Here is a 22,735-nt window from a genome sequence, read left to right as displayed (position 1 = left end):
TAATGTCTATGAAAGTTGTCAATCTATGCACAGTCAATCATCTTTATATGCATAGCTACACCAAACCAACAGGCGGCCCCATTGGTCTGAAATGTGATATAATGACAAGAGATTTTTATTTTTTTTTTTGTCTTGAAACTATAACATAATAATAAAGATGGCTGCATTCCCTTCCCTTTTCTATTAAATGCATGCACCGTCCCCTTCCTATGCAACCCCCACATCAGTCAATTCATGAAATTTGATAAACAAACAGTTTTCCCTGAGTATCTTCTGTTACGCACGATTTGAAGTGGAACTAAAGTGGACATTTTGGGGTTTGAATTTGTGTTTCTGTGTTTATTTTGCTGGCGAACATTGTTGTTCTTTAGGTGAACAATTAATCCATTCAAGTTAATCCACTGAAAAAAAAAATAGTTGGTAATCTTTAATCAAAATGGCGTCCATCTCTTTTGATGTCAGTTGGATGGCTTTAGCCACAAAATTTTTAACCATGCCCCTATTATCCTTAGCTGGATATATAGGAATGATGCGCAAAATGAAAACCCCACCCCCTACTAAATATTCAGTTTCAGTTTGAAGTACATCAACACACCGAAATAAAAGTGTCAGCAACATTCGGCTCACGCAGACTTTTAACTGAAAAATACACACAATAAAGTGTAAACATGTCTGTGTTGGCGTGTTTTTTCTTAAATACAACTAACTGTGTCTTAAATGAGCACAAACAGTTATGAAAGGGATTGAATGCTTGTCATTAGATCTGTGCATGATCTCTTCACTTGGTGAATTGTAAGACAAGCCCCGCCTTCTAGTGGGCATGCACAGGAACATACAGATATACAACAAAACACACCCTAAGTCAGACATGTTCAAACTCGGTCCTGGAGGGCCGGTGTCGTGCAAAGTTTAATTCTAACCCAAATCAGACACACCTGGGCTAGCTAATCAACCTTTTACTAGGCTTTCTAGAAACACCCTTGCAGGTGTGTTGAGGCAAGTTGAAGCTAAAATCTGAAGGACACCAGCCCTCCAGGACAGAGCTTGGACACCCCTGCCCTAAGTAATGTTTTTTCAGATTTATGAAAATGTAAACAGTGCCCTCTAGTGAATTTGTAGTTTGAAACGTACAATGAAACGTAACCAGAGCAACGTATTTTACATTTTGCGAAAATGTTTCCCAACCATGTTCCTGGAGACCTGGATTTCCGGTTTCAGAGTCTCTTTTAATGTTCTGGTGAGTTGATTTGGGTGTGCTTGATTAGGAAGAGGTTGAAAATGTTTAATGCTGGTGTGCCTTCAGGAACAGGGTTGGGAAACACTGGCCTAAGACACATATTTTAAATGGGGCTGGGCAAATAGAGAGAAGGATACTGATCCAATATGAATAACTTACTAAGCAAACAAGCCAGCTAATAAATATAGATAACAGTAATGTAGTGGACTACATTGGTCAAGATACTATTCATTACAATAAACTATTGAGGTAAAAGAGTCAAGTCCTTGAAAAAACATTGACAGAGAAGAATTGTTTGCTGAACCGTTCAAGCCACATGGAGACAAAATACCGGCTTCTCAAGGCTTTGTCCTTCAGCAGTTCCCTCACAAAATCACTCTCTTAATCCTAATCAAAATGTCAGCGTACCTGGAGAATACGAGAGTTCAGATGATCGCCGCAACCTCTGACACTGAAGCGTGAGGCGAATATAACCAGGGTACCCAGTGTTGTGGGATTTAACAATATACAGACACAATGGAACAGCCTAATTAGCCATATGGGGTTGTTTTTTGGGGGGGCTACGGATGATTAGTCCATGGCCGTCCCTTAGAATATGCATAGCGCTTTGCCAAAGCCTGCAGTAATTGGCTCATTTTAACAGAGGATACCACAATGTGCCATTGCATTAAAACAAAAGCACAGATTATTAAAGCACCAAGAAATATTTCAGCATATGTCAAATTTCCAGCTTTAAAAAATAGGCAAGGAAAGCCTGAGTGGCTTTTTTTATAGATCTGACATGAATCTTTGATAATGGAACTCTTTGTGTATTCCTTTTGCTTTAATTAGTTTACTGTTCTCACAAATGCAATCGGTTTTGCAACAAACTGCACAAATGTTTTATGCTTCTTTTTTAAACTTATTAAACAGTACATTGCTCCAAATCATTTTGCTTTTGTCATTTAATCAGTAAATTAATGCATAGCCACTTTTACTCTGTACCAAATATATAAAAATATATATATAATATATATTTGGCACAGAGTAAAAAAGTAAAAATACATGTACAGTACATGCACTTTTGAATTATTCCACATAGTTTAATAAAAAGCATAACATATAACGCATAAAGTGGAAACCGAAATAGTCCAAAATACCAAATGGAAAGATTGTTCCATAGTGTGAAGCACTCAGTTGATAAAATGAAGAGTTTAGTAGCAAAAACCTCTAAATGCCGTCTGAAATTTTCCTCTAAAATGATTTTTATCAGGCTCCTGTGTGTATGTTTAGTAGTATCACTTTTATGGCAAAGAATAATTCTCTTTTATGGTCTTTGAAGAGAACTAACTCAACATTAACAAAGGAAGCTGAGAAAAATGTTTATTTTCAATGGAAATTTCAGACGGCACTTAGAGGTTTTTGCATCTAAACTCTTCATATGTAAAATGTTTACTGCTTTATGACACTTTAATAGATTTACACCTCTATGGTAGCCTTCCTAAAAATATAAAATAAGATAAAATAAATATTCAACATCTTAGACCCCAGCATGAACTCAAATATGCATCAATTGCAGCATAAAGCATCAAATGCTAGAACTATTGATTGAAAATAAATATGATTATTAATATCCTATTAATTCCAATATTGCTTCATTGAGAATAAAATGTCATATTGTATCTTACGAAATTTTCAAAAAGGCAAATGTATTTTATTTCAGCTCACAATACATAATATAAATAACTTCAAGTCAATATATTAATGTAATGTAATGTATAAACAAACATAGCCACTTCTGCATCAAAACATTTATATAAATGCCCTTTTGGAATTTTAATAAATTTTGAAGTTATTATTCCATGCAGTCTTATGAAACATTATGCACTAGAGTGCATAAAAATCATTACATCCTGTGATGTTCACTCAATATTTCTTGATATCTCAAAATGGAAACCAAAAATATTTATTATAAAAAATGCTCCATCATGCATCACACATCTAAAAACATCTAAACATGTTTTAATGTTTCATTTCATGCATTTAATATTTAATTGTTGTTCCTAAATAGTGGTTATCCAACCATAATTGGGAATAAACTTCAAATTTGATCAAACTGTGTCAAAATGAGGTGTGTTTTAACCCTGCTTCCTGTTATTCAGGCTTCCAACGTGAACTAAATAAATAAATAAACAAATTACCATATGGCCCATCTCAGACTCCAGCACCTATACACTTCAGTCATCTTAAAAACATCAAATGCGAGACATATTGTGAAAATATACCATATAAAGTATTTTACTAGCAATTCTGCATTTTTTGAAATGCAACATGATATAATATTGGAATCAAACATCCGAAACGCATGTAAATGAATCGACTTTTGCGTAATCACGTCATTGTTGTGACTCCAGATTCCATCAATCCATATTCTAACAAAGGCCTGCGGTCCCTGAAAACAGGACATATGATGATGCAGGACCGCGAGTGATGCAGGAAAAACACGGATGGACGTGCGCTCGCACTCGCTCAGATCTGGTAAACACCGGAGAAATCCTGCCATTTCGGACATCGTTCGACCTTCGTGACGGATCATTTATTTGGCTAAGCCGCGAAAGCATCGACTTCATTAACCTTCATTTCGATCAATATTCATCACCCCACCCTTCAGGTTCCCGCATCAACATCTCCCCACCGACCGACCGACCTACCATTCCGTGCCAGCTGCCCGTCCGATGATCCCGGTCCGGTGACAGTCCAGTCCTGTTCAAAACATCCCGGCAGGCGAATCTTTTAAAAACCACTGTATCAAACAGATGAAAAGAAAGTCTAACGCTGGATTAAAGCCTGAGTTTGCGATGCTGAATCACTGCGCGCTCACCATTGTGCTGCAGGATGATGCCTGTACCATTATGGATCCTACCAGCGTAGTGATGGCAAAACGGGAGGAGGAGGAGGAGAGAGTGGGGGGTGCGGGAGACGGGTTGCCTGGCAACGGGAGGGAGCACACGATGACGTCAAAGACGAGAGCGGTCTCATAGGAGTGAGGAGGAGATGGAAAGGAGCGGCGCTCTGATCGCGCATCTGGAGATTGGCGGATCTTTGCGCACATGACCGCCGACTGCGTGTTTGGAGGCGGGCAGAGAGACAGAGCGAGGCGATTCTTTTGAAGCGATCGGTTCGTTCGAAGAATCAGTTAGAATGAATCGCCTCACAGGAGACTTAGGGGGCGGCTATTAAAAAGTATAACTAAAATCGAATCTAGCGTGTTGTTATCTGGATATGCTTAAAATTGTGAAAATTGTAAAAGCAAGATCAGAACGAGTGAATTAAACAGTATGATATTCTCAAACGATTAATTTTGGTCAAATTTTAGTTTTTTTTGCTCTGGCACACATTGCACTTTTAAATAAATGAACAAACAGAGAAACACACGAAAAAAAGACAAAAATTAGAGTTCAATTGTATGCAGCAGTTATAAATCAATGGAAAGTAGGCTAACATACTCATATGTTATGGTTATTATACTGTAAATATAACCATTTAATCCAAACTATTTTCGAGCATGCTCGAATTAGAAAAACTGACAACGTCCATACAGCAGTACCTTGGACTTTGCCAAAGCCTGCAGTAATTGGCTCATTTTAACAGAGATGTGTTTTAGAGTCACAATGTGCCATTGCATTAAACTAAATGCACAGATTATTAAAGCAACAAAGAAACATATGTCAGATTTCCACCTTCAAAAAAATAACTAAATGAATGAATGAATGAATGAATGAATGAATGAATAAATAAATAAATAAATAAATAAATAAATAAATAAATAAATAAATAAATAAATAAAAATAGGCAAGGAAAGCCTGAGGGGCTTTTTAAATTTCTTATTTGACATTATTTGTCTTTGATATAGGAACTCTTTGTCCAGTTCAGTCAATTTTATTTTGCTTTAATTGGTTTACTCTTTTCTTCAGTGCAGTCCATTTTGCAACAAACTGCACAAATGTTTTATGCTTCGATTTTGAGCTTCTAAAACATTACATTACTCCAAATCATTTAACATTTGTCATTTAAATAGTAAATGAATGCATATGCGATTCTTTTAATCTTTGCTGAAATATATGCATACTTGTGTGCATTATTACAGATGGTTATTAAACTGGAAATATTAATCATTAAATCCAAATTATTTTCAAGCATGCTCGAATTAGAGATGACAAAAACGTCCATAATGTTGTACCTTTATTACTTTTAATTCATTCCTACCTTAAAGTTCTTTCCTGTATAATCTTCCTTTAAATTAAAAGAATCGGTTCAAATGAACGATTCAGTCGCGATTCACTCGCGAATTGAGTACTGCCTTGTAAGTGACACAAAACACTGCACCCATAGTTTGCATGTATGTTTATCCTGGATATCAATGTTTTTTTCTATATAGAATAGCTATTGTTAATATAAAAAAATAAGCTTATACATTTAGAAGATATTAATTGGATAGTCCACCCAAAATGAAAATTACTTTTCACCAAAACATGATCTTCTATTAAACACAAACAAAGATTTATTTTAAAGAAAGCTGATCTGTATTCATTGACTTGCATAGTATTTGTTTTTAATACTATATGCAAGTCAATGGTTACAGGTTTTCAACTTTCTTCAAAATATCTTATGTTCAGCAGAACAAAGAAAATATTTTATGGTTTGTAATAAGTAAAATATGACTATAATTTCCATTTTTTTGTGAACGACCCCTTTAATAACAAATATATATATATATATATATATATATATATATATATATATATATATATATATATATATATATATATATATATATACATACACACAAAATAATAATACTGCATTGTTGCTTCTTTTTATAGTCTCATTTCAATGTATAATATTTAAGTTCCTAACTGTGAGACTGTAATTTGATTAAAACTCCTCTATTTCTCAAGTCCCTGTGATGTTTTCACTTATACTAAAAAGCCTGTCAGCCCCAGCTCTCAGGCAAGCTGTCATCTTTAGAAACATTTAATGCAATGTCAAGTGCAGAACATGCTGAATGTGCGAGAAGATGCTCTGGGCGTCTATCTCACTATCACAGCCCTGTCTCTATGAGAATATTGCTGTAATCACACCCTTCCTTGTACGGGACTATCTGTCCAACAGCTCGTACGTAACAATATTCTTCTATACTTCTCAACTACCAACACCCCTAAGCCCTATTTTGTGAACATGCTCTAAGGAGACGTTCATGTACTGCTGTGCACTGTATTGAACTTATATTAGAAAATAACATCTGATTTGCCTCACGATTGCTGGCAGAACAAACATCTTTAAATATTGATGAACTTACTTTTTTTTTTTTTTTGCAATTTACATGGTAAATGTCTAGCGTTAAAATTTTGTTTAAATGCCAGTGTAAAATATAAACTTATGTCCATCAGATAAATATTATTATTATCATTATTATTATTATTATTATTATTGCTGTTATTACTATTATTATTATTATTAATAATAATATTATTATTATTACTGCTGTTATTACTATTATTATTATTGCTGTTATTATTATTATTATTGTTACTGCTGTTATTATTGTTAATTTTATTATTATTACTGCTGTTGTTATTATTATTATTATTGTTATTTTTAATATTATTATTATTATTACTGCTGTTGTTATTATTGTTAATTTTATTATTATTATTATTATTACTGCTGTTGTTATTATTATTATTATTTTTAATATTATTATTATTATTACTGCTGTTGTTATTATTGTTAATATTATTTATTATTGTTATTGTTGTTGTGAATATTATTTTTATTGTTATTATTATTACTATTACTATTATTATTATTACTGCTGTTGTTATTATTGTTAATAATAATAATAATAATAATTGTTGTTGTTATAATTATTGTTATTGTTATTATTTTCAATACCATTTTTCATTTATTAATTTTCTTTCAGTTTAGTCCCTTTATTTATCAGGGGTACCCACAGCGGAATGAACCACCAACTTATCCAGCATATGTTTTACACATTGGATGCCCTTCCAGCTGCAACCCAGCACTGGGAAACACACATACACTACGGGCAATTTAGCTTATTCAATTTAGACTGTGGGGGAAACCGGAGCACCTGGAGGAAACCTACGCCAAATCAGGGAGAACATGCAAACTCCACACAGAAATGCCAACTGGCCCAGCCTGGACTTGAACCAGCATCAATGTCAGTTTTAACCTAACAATTAGTCTTTATTTGACCCAAACAACCCAACATTTTTTTAGAGTGTATTGGGAATATCACTATATGAAAATGATCAACTTGCTCTGCAGACTTTGCTGGTGCTGTGGAAAAGTGCACACATGAAGTATCTAATGAATCCATATAAACTCCACTGTGTTTTAGAGTGGACTGGAGTGGTATACATAAAAAGCCTTTCAGTGTTATAGAGTGGGATCAGATACATATTTCATGATTGTTGGACAACATGTCTTTGGTGAAACGATTCAGTGACAGATCTTAAAAACTCCAAAAAAGGCAAAGTGGAATTTATTTTCAAGAGTAAATGAAGTTAAGCTGAGACACTGCAGCATAATGAAATAAATAAACAAATAAATAAATAAATAAATACAAATTTGGACTGTGATAAAGTTTTATTTACTATAATACACTCTAAAAAACATTGAGTTTTTTAAACCCAATGGTTGAGTTAAAAATATTTGGTGCTGTGTTGGATTATTTTTAACCTTTATTTGGTTATTTATGAATAACTCAATTAGTTGGGTTAAAAGTTTGGTGCTGTTGGGATATTTTTAACCTTTTTTGTTTATTTATTCAACAACTCAACCAGTTGGGTTAAAAATTTGAGTTTCAACAATCAACTAATTCAACTGACACAGAACAGCAGTGTGTTGATATGCTTGCGTAACGTTGTTTTGCAGCAGAAAGTTTATTTTAGCTCCAGTGCAATAATATTAGTTATTTTTATCATGTTTACTTCTCTCGTGTCAAGGGATTTTTTAAATCAGATATATATCAGATAAAACAGTTTATCTACCTTTCGTGTTCATCTCTAAATTTTTTTCAAGGGGATTGGTACACATATTTGACCTATTCAGCCACCATTCTCACCTTTAAGGACCCAGCGGAGTCGCGTCCAGTCTTGGTGAAGGTATGTTACAACTACATGCAAGGCAGGCGCCATAGGTCACAACGATCACTCAACGCAGAAGTGTAAATCAGCCTTAAGCCGAAGGAAAATTAATGAATGTAGTTTACATACATATATACATTTATGTTGAATTAATAACCCCCTGTATATTTTTTCCCCGATTTCTGTTTAACTCAAAGAAGATTTTTTAACACATTTCTAATTGTAATAGTTTTAAATAACTAATTTCTAAAAACTGATTTATTTCATCTTTGCCATGATGTCAGTAAATAATATTTGATTTGATATATTTTATGAAGATTCTATAGTATTCAGCTTAAAGTGACATTTAATGGCTTAATTAGGTTAATTAGGCAAGTCATTGTATAACGATGGTTTGTTCTGTTGACAATCGAAAAATAAATATTGCTTAACATAATTATCTCAAAAACATAGCAAGAATCAGATGCTTTGTTTCCAGTGAAGACTTAGAGAAACTTGTTTATGCTTTTATCAGCTGCAGGGTGGATTACTGTAATGGACTCCTCACTGGCCTTCCCAAAAAGACAGTCAGACAGTTGCAGCTCATCCAGAATGCTGCAGCCAGGATTCTGACCAGAACCAGGGAATCAGAGCACATCACACCTGTCCTCAGGTCTCTACACTGGCTCCCAGTTACATTCAGAGTAGATTTTAAAGTATTATTACTTGTCTATAAATCACTAAATGAGGACCTTAATACATTACAGATATGCTGACTGAATACAAACCTAACAGATCACTCAGATCTTTAAGATCATATAAACTAGAAATTCCAAAAGTTCAGTCAAAGCAGGGTGAATCTGCCTTGAGCTTCTACGCCCCTTGACTGCTGGAATCAGCTTCCGGAAATGATCCAACCCAAGCTCATTCTGGAAACGTAGCCCCGCGGACGTTTCTGGAGACCGCGATTTACGTGGCCGGAGGTACGTAAGGCCGCGTTTAGTTTTTTTTTTGAGTGAACGCTGCGGGGCGGTGTGGCGCTGCTCCGCCCCTCCTCTTCGCGCTCGCCGGCCGACGGCTCGCCTCCGAGTGGAGGGCTTTCCCGATGCAACCAGTTTTTCCGCTTAGCTCACAGCGTTGCGTCGGCGGAGCGGAGGCCCCGGAGGAGGAGGAGGAGCCGGCCGCGGGGACGACGACCGGGATCGAGTCCGGGGAACAGCGGTTCCGGAAATCAGGTAAGATGAAAAACGGAATCCGACAAATAAGGACGAGAATGCGGCGGGATCCGAAAACGTGGTCAAAATCGTAGACGAGAGCTTTTGCTTTTTTTTTTTTCTGGACGGCTTTTGCGAACCGTTGCTCGGGTTTAGGGAAGGAGGAATAGGAGGAGGAGGAGGAAGAGGAGGGTGGCCGAGTCGGCAGATCCGGCGGCTTTTCGCACGAGAACGGCGCGCGCTCCCGAGAGGCGCCCGAGACGCGGAAAAAGGGCGCACAGCGGCCTCTCGCGGATCCGCGAAAACAAAAACCGCTCGATTACGTACCTCCCGGGACGTAAATCGCAGTCCGCAGAAACGTCCGCGGGGCTACGTTTCCACAATGAGCCCGGGTTGAAATGATCAGATGTGCTCCAACATTAGGCACATTCAAATCGAGACTGAAAACACATCTGTTTAGCTGTGCCTTTACTGAATGAGCGCTGTGCTGCGTCCGACAGAAAGCACTGTTATGTTTTTCTCTTCTTTTTCATTCTTTTATAACATGTTTTAACACATTTTTATTTGTTTTATCTGTTTTTTTAACCATTTTTATTATTTGTTTTTGTTTTTCTTATACTTGTCTCTTTTATTTTTTTTAATGTAAAGCACTTAATGCTTTACATTGTGTATGAAATGTGCTAAACTTGCCTTTCCTTGCCTTAAGGGGGCTTATAATATTGACCTGCTTTTATATAGCCGACATAAAACAAATAGCAAACACTGTGAAAAGTTCCTTGCTCTGTTAAACATCATTTGGGAAATTTGAGAAAAAATGTAAATACATTCACAGGAGGGTGTAAGAATGGGTTTTAAACCACAGCGGTTCGAACTGTAGTTCTACCTGAGCGACTAAAAAGTGATTAGCATGATGGTACAAAACTGTACATTTCTTGTCAAACCATTCTTCTGCAATCTCATACCAAAAAACGGAAATGAGGGCAGTATTAATAGCTATAAATGTGGGAGAGCGTTGATATTATGTGATTGTATTGTATTGCAATATGGAACAATTAAATGTTGATGTTAAATCAAAAGTAATTCACAAATACTTGAAAATGAAATGATTCAATGACAATAACTTGCTATGGTTAAAACTGAATTACTTACAAAATAACTATATAAAATGATAAAATATGAAATGATAAAACATGACATAAATTGTACCCAGCTTTAATGTAAAATTAAAGTTACCAGAGGTAAAAGGAGAGACACAGGGGGAGGGAGAGTGAGACAAAGAGAGCAGGCCCAGATGTTAGCCTGATTGCAGTATAGAGTAAGAGAAGATAGACTCCTGAGGAGGAGAGGAGCAGAGCAGAGCAGGAAAAGAGACAGAGCAGTTTTACACCTATTTTGTATCTTTCTTGACCATGTGACTAAAGCCCAAATACTGAGACATTCAAACTGACCAATCAACATGTGACCACATCATAAAACCCCCAAACTCCACACATCAGGCCTTGATCTTATCAGTATCTGCCTTTGGAGTCAGTATGGACCTTCTTGAGTCAAAAAGACATGTTTTGTCATATAATTAAATGCATATGATAATTTAGCCTCTTACAAGTGCGAATAATTATAACTTTAATAATTCATCTGTATATCACAATCTTTTATCTGACTTCATACAGAGTTTATTTACTGTGCTAGATAGGCTTAGTATGCAAATTAGCACATATTTAGACTATTAAATAGTGCCTTTATTGGCCTGTTTGCCTGTTTAAACACTGCCTTTCAGAAAACTTGTAGAATACAAAATGTTTGTAATTTTTAATGCCATTAACCAAATGAGCAATTATGCCGATAAAAATTCATTCTTTCATTCAGTCAGTCAGTCATTCAGTCAGCCATTTATTCACGTTCTTACAAACAGTAGCCTACATTCCTTTGAATTACTTTTGTTATGACGCTATGATTCCACTAGGGGGCGTGTCTTGCATTATAAATACAAAGGCAGCAGAACAGTGGAAGGAAGCCATTCACGCCGAATTACTTCCTGACATACTAAGGCTTGACCTCTAGCTGTTGAAGACAAACTTCCTGAGACTGCCTGATGTTGAGTAGATCATCTCTGACGATTTATTTTCATCTGGTAATAATTTAGCGGTCCATTTTTCTAAATAACTCAATAAAATAAGCATATGCTGTTTGTAAGTTGCATTTTAGGGCTGATGTGGTTTCTATGATATTATGCAAATTATTATGAGGAGAACCATAAAATATACTGAACTAAGCAACATGAATCAGTCATTGTCATTGTGATGCAGCTCATGGTCCTGATGTGCAGAAATTATACAAATGTTTTTCATTACTCTGCTCTTTACACCTGTTTATGCATATTAATGCTTTAGACTGGTTCAAACAATTCCCTCATTGCGTTTTATTGAGTATATTTGTATTAGTATTGTTCATAGTGCAGTGTTTGATTTCCATTCAATTTGTTTGATAAAAAAAATTGTGAAATATGTATTTTTACGATTTAAATGAGTGATATACAACATTAAAATAATAAAACAATATCAAGTACTAAATATATATCTTATCTTACTATTTTTTAATCAAATTATTTTATTATGTATATGTATGTATGTATGTATATATATATATATATATATATATATATATATATATATATATATATATATATATATTTATTTATTTTTTTTTTAATAAGCCAAATTTTTCATATAAAATTAGTAAATGACAACAGTGTTTATCTGCTTATGTTATATAGATTTTAATTGTCTTTTTTCATGTTGTTATTTTTTTAAAAATTTATTTCTTTGTTGTTTATATTCCAGGTTTATTATCGCTAATTACAACCAAAAAACTTAAATATTTATTGTTAAAAATGAATGTCAACAAAAATTATTTTAAAAATACAAAAAAGAATAAACAAATTTTGTAGTTTGTAATATTGTAATATAAATTATGATGTTTAATATCGATTTATAATAAAAACAAACAAAAATATTATTATTATTAAAATTCTACTTCAAAGTCATTGGAGTTACAATAAATTATTATTAATAATAATTATAATAATTTATTGTAACTCTAATTACTTTGACAGACCTTTATTAATAAAATCTTGGATATAATTTTATTATAATAATAATAATAACTATTATTATTATTATTAATAATTATTATTTATATAATAATATGAATTAATAATAATAATAAAACAATACACATTATTTGGAGTTAAAATACTATCTATAAAAGCATATCAAAGATACAGGAGTTAACATAAATTATTCATATTTATTATTATTGTTATTTATTTTTATCTAAACTACATTCAGATGCATATTCTATGGTATGTTTGGTCTGCAAGCTGTTGCAAGAAGCTGGACTTTAAATCCAGAGTTTAGCTTCTTATGTAAAGTATGCATACAGTATGTAAAAGAGATCAGATGGATTAAACTGTATTAACTTCTGTCTTCATCCAGGCCTTTAGGGAGCAACAACCATTAGTTTCTAGAACAAATCGTGCCTTAAACTCAGAAACAAATGTATTCCTATGCATTTCTGAAAACTATCTTTAGGAATTTTAAAATGCTTGTAAAAGTGCACAAGAGGAAGCAAATTTTTTTAGAAACAGGGTAAGCAATTACCAAACCATCTAGTCTAGTCAGTCTCCCCCCTCCTCCCCTTTTCCCTTCCGGCTTCCCCACTGAGGGTTAATGGAATGACTGAAATGGCCTTTAGGTAAAAACTTCTAAAGCCTTGGATGCAGAAATCCAGTCTGTCACAAGGAATATCCCATTCTCTAAATACTGAAGATTTCAAGAAAAATCCAGGAGTTAACGAGGAAAACTAGTACACTATACACTCGAAAAAAAAAAAACAGCTTATTTAAATTAAGCTGAATCAACACAATTCTTGACAATTCAACCTCATTTTTTAAATGTGAAAGGTAGCTCAATAGATTTGTAAATCTTGATGAATTTGGAATGAAAAATAAATGTGACATTTCTCCAAATATAAACAACAACAAAAACAGTAATACTACTACTACTGCAACAATGAACAACATATTCCAAAAGTAATAAACAATAATAAAAAGTAATAAACAATAATATATACAATAATAATAGTAATAAATAATAATAATTTATAATAATTATTATTATTATTATTATTATTATTATTATTTTTATTATTATATAAAATAAATGACAAACTCCAAAAATAATAAAAAAAACATTGAAAAATAAATATTCTCCGAATATAATAAACAACAACAACAACAACAACAATAATAATAATAATAATAACAATATTTAATAATAATAAGAATAACACTTATTATTATATAAAAATGACAACATACCAAAAATTATCAACAACATTGAAAATAAACATGACATTTCTCTAAATATAATAAACAGCAACAATAATAATATTAATAATAATAATAATTATTATTAATATTATTATATAAAATGAATGACATACTTACAAATAATAAAGGACAATGAAAAATAAATATGGCATTTCTCCAAATATAATCAACAACAACAATAATAATAATAATTATTATTATTATTATATGAAAATAAATTACATACTCCAAAAATAATAAAAAAACAATGAAAAATAAATATGACATTTCCCCTAATATAATAAACAACGACAATATTAATAATAGTAATAATAATAATAATTATTATTGTAATTATAATAATAATAATAATAATAATTATTATTATTATTATATAAAATGAATGACATAATTACAAATAATAAACGACCATGAAAAATAAAAATGGCATTTCTCCAAATATAATAAACAACAACAATATTATTATTATTAATAATAATAAGGTTATTATTACCATTATCATTATTATATAAAAATGAATGACATACTTAAAAATAATAAGGAACAATAAAAAAATATTAACTATTTATCATAAACGTATAATCATGAAGAGATTTCACATTTCATTTGGTACATTTTGTATGAAAAAATATTAATAAATGCTACTTCAAATAGTCGAAAGTAAAAAAAAAAAATCCTCCAAATTTATTTGTCAATCAATAATTAAAAATGTATTTAACAATGCATAGATTTTTTTTTCCATTTCCAAATCCATTTGGCTTTTTAAGTATTCTCCACTGTCTGGCATTTCCCTTCCCTCCATGTCCCATACTGGTGCTGTAATTCCTCATAATCTGCTCCTCAGGGCTGCTCTGCTCTTCAGTCCACCCAGCACCTCCTTTTGCTCCACTTTTGTTTAGAGGTGGACACATCAGGCCAGAAAACAACCCAAAAAAATCCAGCGGTGTGTTTTAAAATAGCATCATTCTGCCTCTCGCCGGATTCTGTTGTGGAGGAAGAAAATGTCAGAGCTTTAGCAGAATAGCTCAGAGTGACATTTGGTTCATTCGTACCCTGCTATTTGTGGCTCCAAACTCTGTTTTTCCCCCTGTTGGCCATATGAACGCTGCTAACTTGCTGTTTCTCTTACACAAACACACGCATGCTTTCCCTTTTTTTAAATCTATATTTTTATTGTGTGCAAACATAGTATAAAGTACAGAAATAGTTCGAATGAAAGTCAACCATCATTACTGAGCAGACAGTGCACTCAGTTGGTGGTTTCATAAAACATTCATTCATTCATTTTCTTTTCGGCTTAGTCCCTTTATTAGTCTGGGGTTGCCACAGCAGAATGAACCGCCAACTTATCCAGCATATGTTTTACTCTGCAGATGCCCTTCCTGCTGCAACGCATCACTGGGTTGCACCCTTTTCCGGGGCCGGATCGCAGGGGCAGCAGTCTTAGGAGAGAACCCCAGACCTCCCTCTCCCCAGACACTTAATCCAGCTCCCCGAGGGGAACCCTAGGCGTTCCCAGGCCAGCCAAGAGACATAGTCCCTCCAGTGCATCCTGGGTCTTCCCCAAGGTCTCCTCCTGGTGGGACAAGCGTGGAACACCTCCCTAGGTAGGCGTCCAGAAGGCATCCGAAACAGATGCCTGAGCCATCTTAGCTGACTTCTCTCGATGTGGAGGAGCAGCAGCTCTACGCCGAGTTCCTCCCAGGTGACAGATCTCCTCACCCTGTCTATAGGGGTGCGCCCTGCCACCCAGTGAAGGAAACTCATTCGGCTGCTTGTATCTGAGATCTTGTCCTTTCGGTCATGACCCAAAGCTCATGACCATAGGTGACAGTAGGTTTGTAGATTGACCGGTAATTCGAGAGCGTTGCCTTTCGGCTCAGCTCCTTCTTTACCACAACGGACGGACTGGTACATCGACCGCATTACTGCTGCCACTGCACCAATCCGCCTCTCAATCTCACGTTCCATCCTTCCCTCACTCCTGAACAAAACCCCAAGACACTTGAACTCCTTCACCTGGGGTGAGGACTTTCCTCCAACCTGGAGATGGCAAACCACCTTTTTCCAGTGGAGCACCATGGCCTCGGACTTGGAGGTGCTGATTCTCACCCCAACTGCGACACACTTGGCAGTAAAATTAAATAAAATTTTTAAAAAAATTAATTAATGTGATTATATAAAAATGTGGGAAATAAAACTACGACAAAGACATTTATAAATGAAAAAAAAACATGAACCCCCAGTTTAATGAATGCATGAAATAAGTTTCTGATCTAAACAAGGTATTGACAGTAACCTTTAACCTCTTTTAGAGGTCAAATACAGGCATGTGGTGATCTCCGCTGCCCCAGGTGAAGTCAGAGGCTATGCTCAGGTTTAAAGCAGGACGTCCATGCCAGGGTCAGTAATGAAGGACAGGAGCGTGATGGAGGAGGGGTGGAGGTGCACTAAACTTCATTCCTCAGCGGCTCTCAGGCAACACACCACAGGCATGACTGACCCCAGAACAGAGACTTTAAGTACAGGAAAACACCAGAGAAAACCAAGCCATGTTTTTTTCTCTTTCTTAATTGGAGGACTAGATGATCTGATTTTCACGGAATTTTGTAAAACTTTTTAAACAATGGATTGGAGAATTAAATAATATTGCATTTTTGTTACTATACTTTTTATTGGTTAATATCATTCAAAGGCCATTTCTTCTTTGTTCAAAGGGTATATAAAACTCAATAATAAAATATTATTGCATTAAATAATCCACTATTTTCATAAAATTCCAAATAATAAATAATTGATATAGCTTTTGGTGATATTGAGCATTTAGTTAGTTCTGAAAGTTTAGTTTAAGGTTTTTTAAAGGTTTAATACAGTTAATTTGTTTGGTATTTTAATACACAAATATTTATATATTTGTCTTAGTTTCTTTGAATTTATATAGAATTTGATCATAATTTGAAGTAATAAAAAAGCTGAATTCTAATGATAATATTTGGGTAGGCGTCACGGTGGCGTAGTGAGTAGCACTATCGCCTCACATCAAGAAGGTTGCTGGTTCGAGCCCTGGCAAGGTCAGTTGTGTGGAGTTTGCATGTTCTCCCCGTGTTGGTGTGGGTTTCCTCCTTCCATGCGGTATAGATTAATTAAATAAACTAAATTGGCTGTAGTGTGTAAATGTGTATGGGTGTTTCCCAGTGTTGGGTTGCCGCTGTAAGGGCATCCGCTGCATAAAACATATGTTGGATAAGTTAGCGATTCATTCCACTGTGGCAACCCCTAAATAAAAAAGGGACTACCCTAAAAATAAAATAAATGACTTAATTCAGTTTAAGTTAAATTGATATATTAGGTTTTATCATATAATTTTAAGTTGCTTAGTACTGTAATATATATTTGTATTAATTTCTTTGAATTTATATATATATATATATATATATATATATATATATATATATATATATATATATATATATATATATATATATATATAGTAAAATTTGACGTAATAAAAAAGTTAAATTGTAATGATAATAATTGGCTAACACTTCTTTATTTTAAGTTTTCCCCTGAAGTATTACCAATATATTTTCATGATTAGAACTAGCTTTATCTTCTTTAGCTTTTTTAGCATCACTTTTGTTCTCAAATATCTGAATGCGTGGCATCATTACGCCATGCCACTTAATATGCAAATACGTGGGTATCTAACAACAGATACAGCACTTACCGCCCATATTTAAATGCCCCAGTTTAAAATGTCAAATAAAACAAACCTGCACAATGCACTTCTTCATGTGTTTTGCTTTTGTAACCATGCAGATCTGGATGCGTGCGTGGCCACCGCGGACTGCGCCTCAGCGAAACAACTTTTCGTGGTATTTTCCTCCCAGTCGAGTAGAGTTTCTATAGAGACGCCTCGTGTTGCTGCTGTGACGGTGCAGCTTCGGTGGAAAGTAACCAATGAGCGTCGGGTCTGCGGGTGTCTGGTTACTCCCTCTCCGGCGGCCAGGAGGTGCTCTCGCGGGCGGAGAGAGATCTGAACGTCTCGGGCTGTAAGGGTGACTTGGCTTCCCGGAGGAACCGAAGACGCGCAGCCTGTTTACAGTCGCGTAAAAGGTCCATTCACGCATAGTCTGTTTTTCTACAATAAGAAGAATCTAAAGGGTGCGGGTTGCGTTTTTTCACAGAGGACATCATGGACTTAACGATTCGACGGATCTTGTGAAGTTAAAGTAGAAACCTGTTGCCTTTTCGGAGTGGGGTTTTCATTTCAGGTTTGCTGGTGGATGTGATGCTGGACTCTTGTTTGCGCTCTGGCTAGTTGGAGCGAAGTTTGAAGTTGTGGGACGCTTATTTTAGAGGTAAGTTTGTGTGTTTTACTTAAATATTTGGTTGATGCTGCTGCTGCTGCTGCTCGCAAAAGTTAACCAGCGTTTAAATTGGTCAGTAAACCGCGTTGGCCATGAGGCACCGGGGTTCGGATTAGCAGAGGGGGTTAATGTTGATGTTTGCGACTTTTGTTTGGACTTTACTCGAGTTTCGTTGTCAAAAGGTGTTTTTAGAAGGCTTTATTTACATGTTGGAAATGCAGAATGTGTCAAATGTTGTGTACTGTGAGTGTTGGATGGTGCAGCGAGTTGGAAGTAACCGCAGGTGTTTGATGGAGGCCATTGGTCCACTTGAGAGACTCTTTGGCTGTTTAACTTCTGCTTTAATTAGTTTATGTCAGAGTTTTCGAAATGTTAGTTTCACCTTTTATATGTCGCAATTTTTATCAACTTTATTTTGGATTCTTTCTTAAAGCCTGACACTCCCAAGAATGTTAACAATGTTTTACAACAAATAAAAACGAAGAAAAAAAAGAAAAACATAGTAATTGTTGTTAAACCATAGTAGGATTTGATTGAGGTTAAGTTTTATATTCACCCCTTTGGAGTTTCTCCTTAATAATATAATTTCAGAAAAGTAATCTTTGCAAATTCTAAATAGTGAAATCAAATTAGCAGAACACTACTATCAATGTACAGCATTGTTAACAGTCAAATAAATAACGCTAATATTATTTTGAAGTCATACTTGCATGTAATTTCAGGCCGAATAATATAGGGAGCATGTCACAAGTTGTCACTGAAGAAATGTTTGAATATAAACCAACTTTACCTCAATCTGGTTTTGCTACCCTAACCATGGCATTTGTAGTCAAACATTGGTTATACAAATGGTGGGTTGGGTAACTAATCTGCCAAAAAGCTTACTCTACATTTACTATAATAAAACCATGGTTAATTTTCATAAGAGCCCTCAAATCACACTAATGTCATTAATATAGCAACATAATGCCTCAAATCACTCTATGTAATGGAGATTTTGAAAGTATAAAAGTAAAAAATCAGGTTTGCATGTGGTTGTACTTCAGTCGAGTCAAACCACAGGAACGTACTATGGTATTCCTTAAAGTAAGTTTGCTAATTTGGTGACCATGAGTAGGGTAATGAAGGGGAGAATTATGATATTGTGATTATGATGATTGTTTAATGGTGACTATTATAGTAATTGTGGACTTTAAAAGTGATGGGTCACAAAAAATCTAAAATTAGCTAAGAAAATATAAGTCGAATATTAAAGACTATTTTATCTAAAATCTTGATCTTTGGTGACTTTTAAAATGCAAATTAAAATACTGTATACTTGGGAAAGTTGAGAGTAGGGCTGGGCGATACGGCAAAAATGCAATCTCGATATTTATTTTCCATATTGAACGATAACGATATAAAATTAAAAGGGTCCATTAAATGGCATAACATATTTCAGCAAAAAAATTTTCAGTGGCTGAAAATTCGATATATCTCTAATATCAACACACTTTTAGATTCCCATTGTTGCACATTTCTGCTATGTAATAGGCTCTTAGATCAGTGTGGAGTAAAAAAAAAATCCACAGCTAATCATTGTTATTGACATCAATTTTATCCCAATTCAACATAATATTGTTTAAATTTGCAAATATAAAACCAACTTTACCTCAATCTGATTTTTCTACCCTAACCTAGGAATTTGTAGTCAAGAGTTGGTTATACAAATGGTTGGTTAGGTTACTAATCTGCCAAAAAAAAGGTTAATCTACATTCACTATAATAAAACCATGGTTAATTTTCATAAGAGCCCTCAAATCACACTAATGCCATGAATATAATCACGCAATGCTTAAAATCGCTACGTGTAATGGAGATTTGAAAAGTATAAAAGTTAAAAATCTGCTTTGCATGTTGTTTTACTACAGAAGAGAAGAGTCAAACCACATGAGAACTGTGATTATAATGTTTGATTAATGATGACTATTAAAATAATTGTTGACTTTAAAAGTGATGCTTCACCAAAAAAAAATAAAAATTTAGCTGAAAAAAATATATTAGACAAACAAACCCCCCCCCCCCAGTCGAATATTAAAAATGATTTTATCTAAAATCTTGATCTTTGGTGACTTATAAAATGCAAATCAATAGATACTAAGGGACATTCAGAGTAGGGCTGGGCAATATGGCAACAATGCAATCTTCATAATTATTTTCCGTATTGAACGACGACAATATATATTTCGATATAAGTTGTTAATGCTTCAAGATTTAAAAGAGTACCTCAACATAAACTGAAGCCACAAACATTAGAGGGTCCATTAAATGGCATAACATAATTTCAGCCGATAAATTTTCAGTGGATGAAAATTCTGTGCATCTCTAACATCAACACACTTTTAGATTCCCATTGTTGCACATTTCCCCGGTATGATAGGCACTTAGATGTTGGATTAATGGTGACTATTAAAATAATTGTTGACTTTAAAATTAATGCTTCACCAAAAAAATTAAAAATAAAATAAGCTAAAAAAAAAAAAAATAAGAAGTTTATTTTTTCCTTCCTCAGTCAAATATTAAAAACGATTTTATCTAAAAATTAGATTTTTGTTGACTTATAAAATGCAAATCAATAGATACTAAGGGACGTTCAGAGTAGGGCTGGGAAATATGGCAACAATGCAATCTTAATAATTATTTTCCAAATTGAACAATAACAATATATATTTCAATATAAGTTGTTAATGCTTCAAGATTTGAAAGAGTAGCCCAACAAAAACTGAAGCCACAAAAATTAGAGGGTCCATTAAATGGCATAACATATTTTCAGCGGATAAATTTTCAGTGGCTGAAAATTCGGTATATCTCTTAATATCAACACACTTTTAGATTCCCATTGTTGCATATTTCTGCTATGTAATAGGCTCTAAGATCAATAAAGTGTAAAAAAGAAACAAACACAGAGCTTATCATTGTTATTGACATCAGTTTTATCGCAATTCAATATGATATTGTTTAAATGTGTAAATATAAAACCAACTTTACTTTAACCTAATCACTAAATGTAAATGTAAATTCTACCCTAACCATGACATTTGTAGTTAAACATTGGTTATACAAATGGTTGGTTAGATAACCAATCTGCCAAAAAAGCTTACTCTACATTTACTATACTAAAAACATGGTTAATTTTCATAAGAGCCCTCAAATCACGCCAAGTATAATGTTATGAATATAATAACGTAATGCCTAAAATCACTCAGTGTAATGGAGATTTTGAAAGTATAAAAGTTAAAAATCAGGTTTGCATTTCTACTCTCTATTTGGCTTTTTAGATCATTCATTTATTTTATTTTCGGCTTATTTCCTAACTTTTTAGATCAATATAGAGTGAAAAAAGGTCCAGAGCTTATCATTGGTATTGACATAAATTTTATTGCAATTCAATATAATATTGTTTATCCACCCTAGTTCAGAGTCAGAAACTCTATAAAGGTAAAACAAAGTGATTGCTTATTATCTAGGATCGAGGCTTTGGATTAATGTTATAAACAAGTATTTCAATATAGTAATTTCATGGATTATTACCTGACGTCCACCCCATTCTCTATAAAATGTATGCTTTTTTAATCCAGTAATCATAAGTGACCTGTGGTAAAGCCTCATTCAGAACCACTGTATTATCATCACAGACCATTACTGTACCAAAGTACTCTTTTTAAGGGTTAGAAGGCTCTGCTTTTTACATCCTAATGGCCATCATCATCATGAGTTTCAGGAACCTCTCATCCTCACATGCACTTCAGCTCTCCAAAGTTGTCATTTGAGAGCTGCAACTTGTCATTTTTAGTCTGTTTATATCTCGCAATGCCACTCCTGATCTAATGGCAGGCACAACCGTCTCGTTCCCATATAAACATAAGTAGTTCTTATGAAATTACGCTGTGTGGTTTGCAGTTCACAGAATTAGCAGCGAAAGAGCAGTTTCTTGCAGAGAGGAATGTTCCTGACGCTGAGGGTGTCTGATTCATCCAGCCAAAGTTATAGGGGCCAATACAAGTTCTTGTTTTCTTTTGTATGGTGGTCTGAAGGTTTGTTTTATCCTCTACATCGAGCTCAATGGATCTTTTGTTTTAGGTCTCTCCGTTGGAGTTCGGGAAGTTTGGGTGCAGGTTTACATCTGGGTTGTATGCTTGGTAGTTTTAAAGTTCATTTGTGTGGTAGAGAAGATGTTTTTAGGCCCTCTTTACTCAAATACGTTTTCAATTTAAAATGCATACGTGTTGCTACGATTAAGCCATCCATCCACTCTACGCCAGATAAAAAAATTTTTGAGGGGTGAAAGTATAAATGAAGCAGAAGTAAAAATATAATTATTTTTTTATATACAACAGTGCTTCGCTTTACGTTGG

General features: G+C 34.2%; 2 protein-coding genes across 72 annotated transcripts in view; one reads left to right on the top strand and one right to left on the bottom strand.

Moving 5' to 3' along the window:
- The window catches only part of mapk10 (mitogen-activated protein kinase 10), a 141,472-nt gene extending 137,324 nt beyond the window's left edge, over positions 1-4,148 (bottom strand). For 40 of the 53 annotated variants that reach the window (XR_012396578.1, XM_073934913.1, XM_073934921.1 and 37 more), the window contains exons 1-2: positions 4,098-4,148; positions 3,928-4,019 (exon numbers count right to left, since the gene is read on the bottom strand). Coding sequence is in view for 13 of the 53 variants with exons in the window: in XM_073934897.1 (XP_073790998.1) it covers positions 3,928-3,930 (3 nt within the window). In the remaining 40 variants the exon portion in view is untranslated. Of the gene's footprint in view, positions 1-3,927 lie in introns of all 53 variants that reach the window. The other 13 variants (XM_068215922.2, XM_073934917.1, XM_017352814.4 and 10 more) reach the window with 2 other exon arrangements.
- Positions 4,149-9,401: 5,253 nt separating this feature from the next.
- ptpn13 (protein tyrosine phosphatase non-receptor type 13) overlaps positions 9,402-22,735 on the top strand; it is a 183,746-nt gene continuing 170,412 nt past the window's right edge. For 8 of the 19 annotated variants that reach the window (XM_073934787.1, XM_068215907.2, XM_068215904.2 and 5 more), the window contains exon 1: positions 9,402-9,602. In XM_073934787.1, the coding sequence (XP_073790888.1) occupies positions 9,473-9,602 (130 nt within the window). In that variant the 5' untranslated portion in view covers positions 9,402-9,472. Of the gene's footprint in view, positions 9,603-11,586; positions 11,713-18,029; positions 18,333-22,735 lie in introns of those variants that run through there. The other 11 variants (XM_073934790.1, XM_073934788.1, XM_009295163.5 and 8 more) reach the window with 4 other exon arrangements.

Source organism: Danio rerio, chromosome 21 (assembly GCF_049306965.1).
Source record: "Danio rerio strain Tuebingen ecotype United States chromosome 21, GRCz12tu, whole genome shotgun sequence".
Lineage (NCBI taxonomy): Eukaryota > Metazoa > Chordata > Actinopteri > Cypriniformes > Danionidae > Danio > Danio rerio.
The sequence above is the reverse complement of the archived record's forward strand: the minus strand, read 5'-3'. Positions and strand labels throughout refer to the sequence as shown.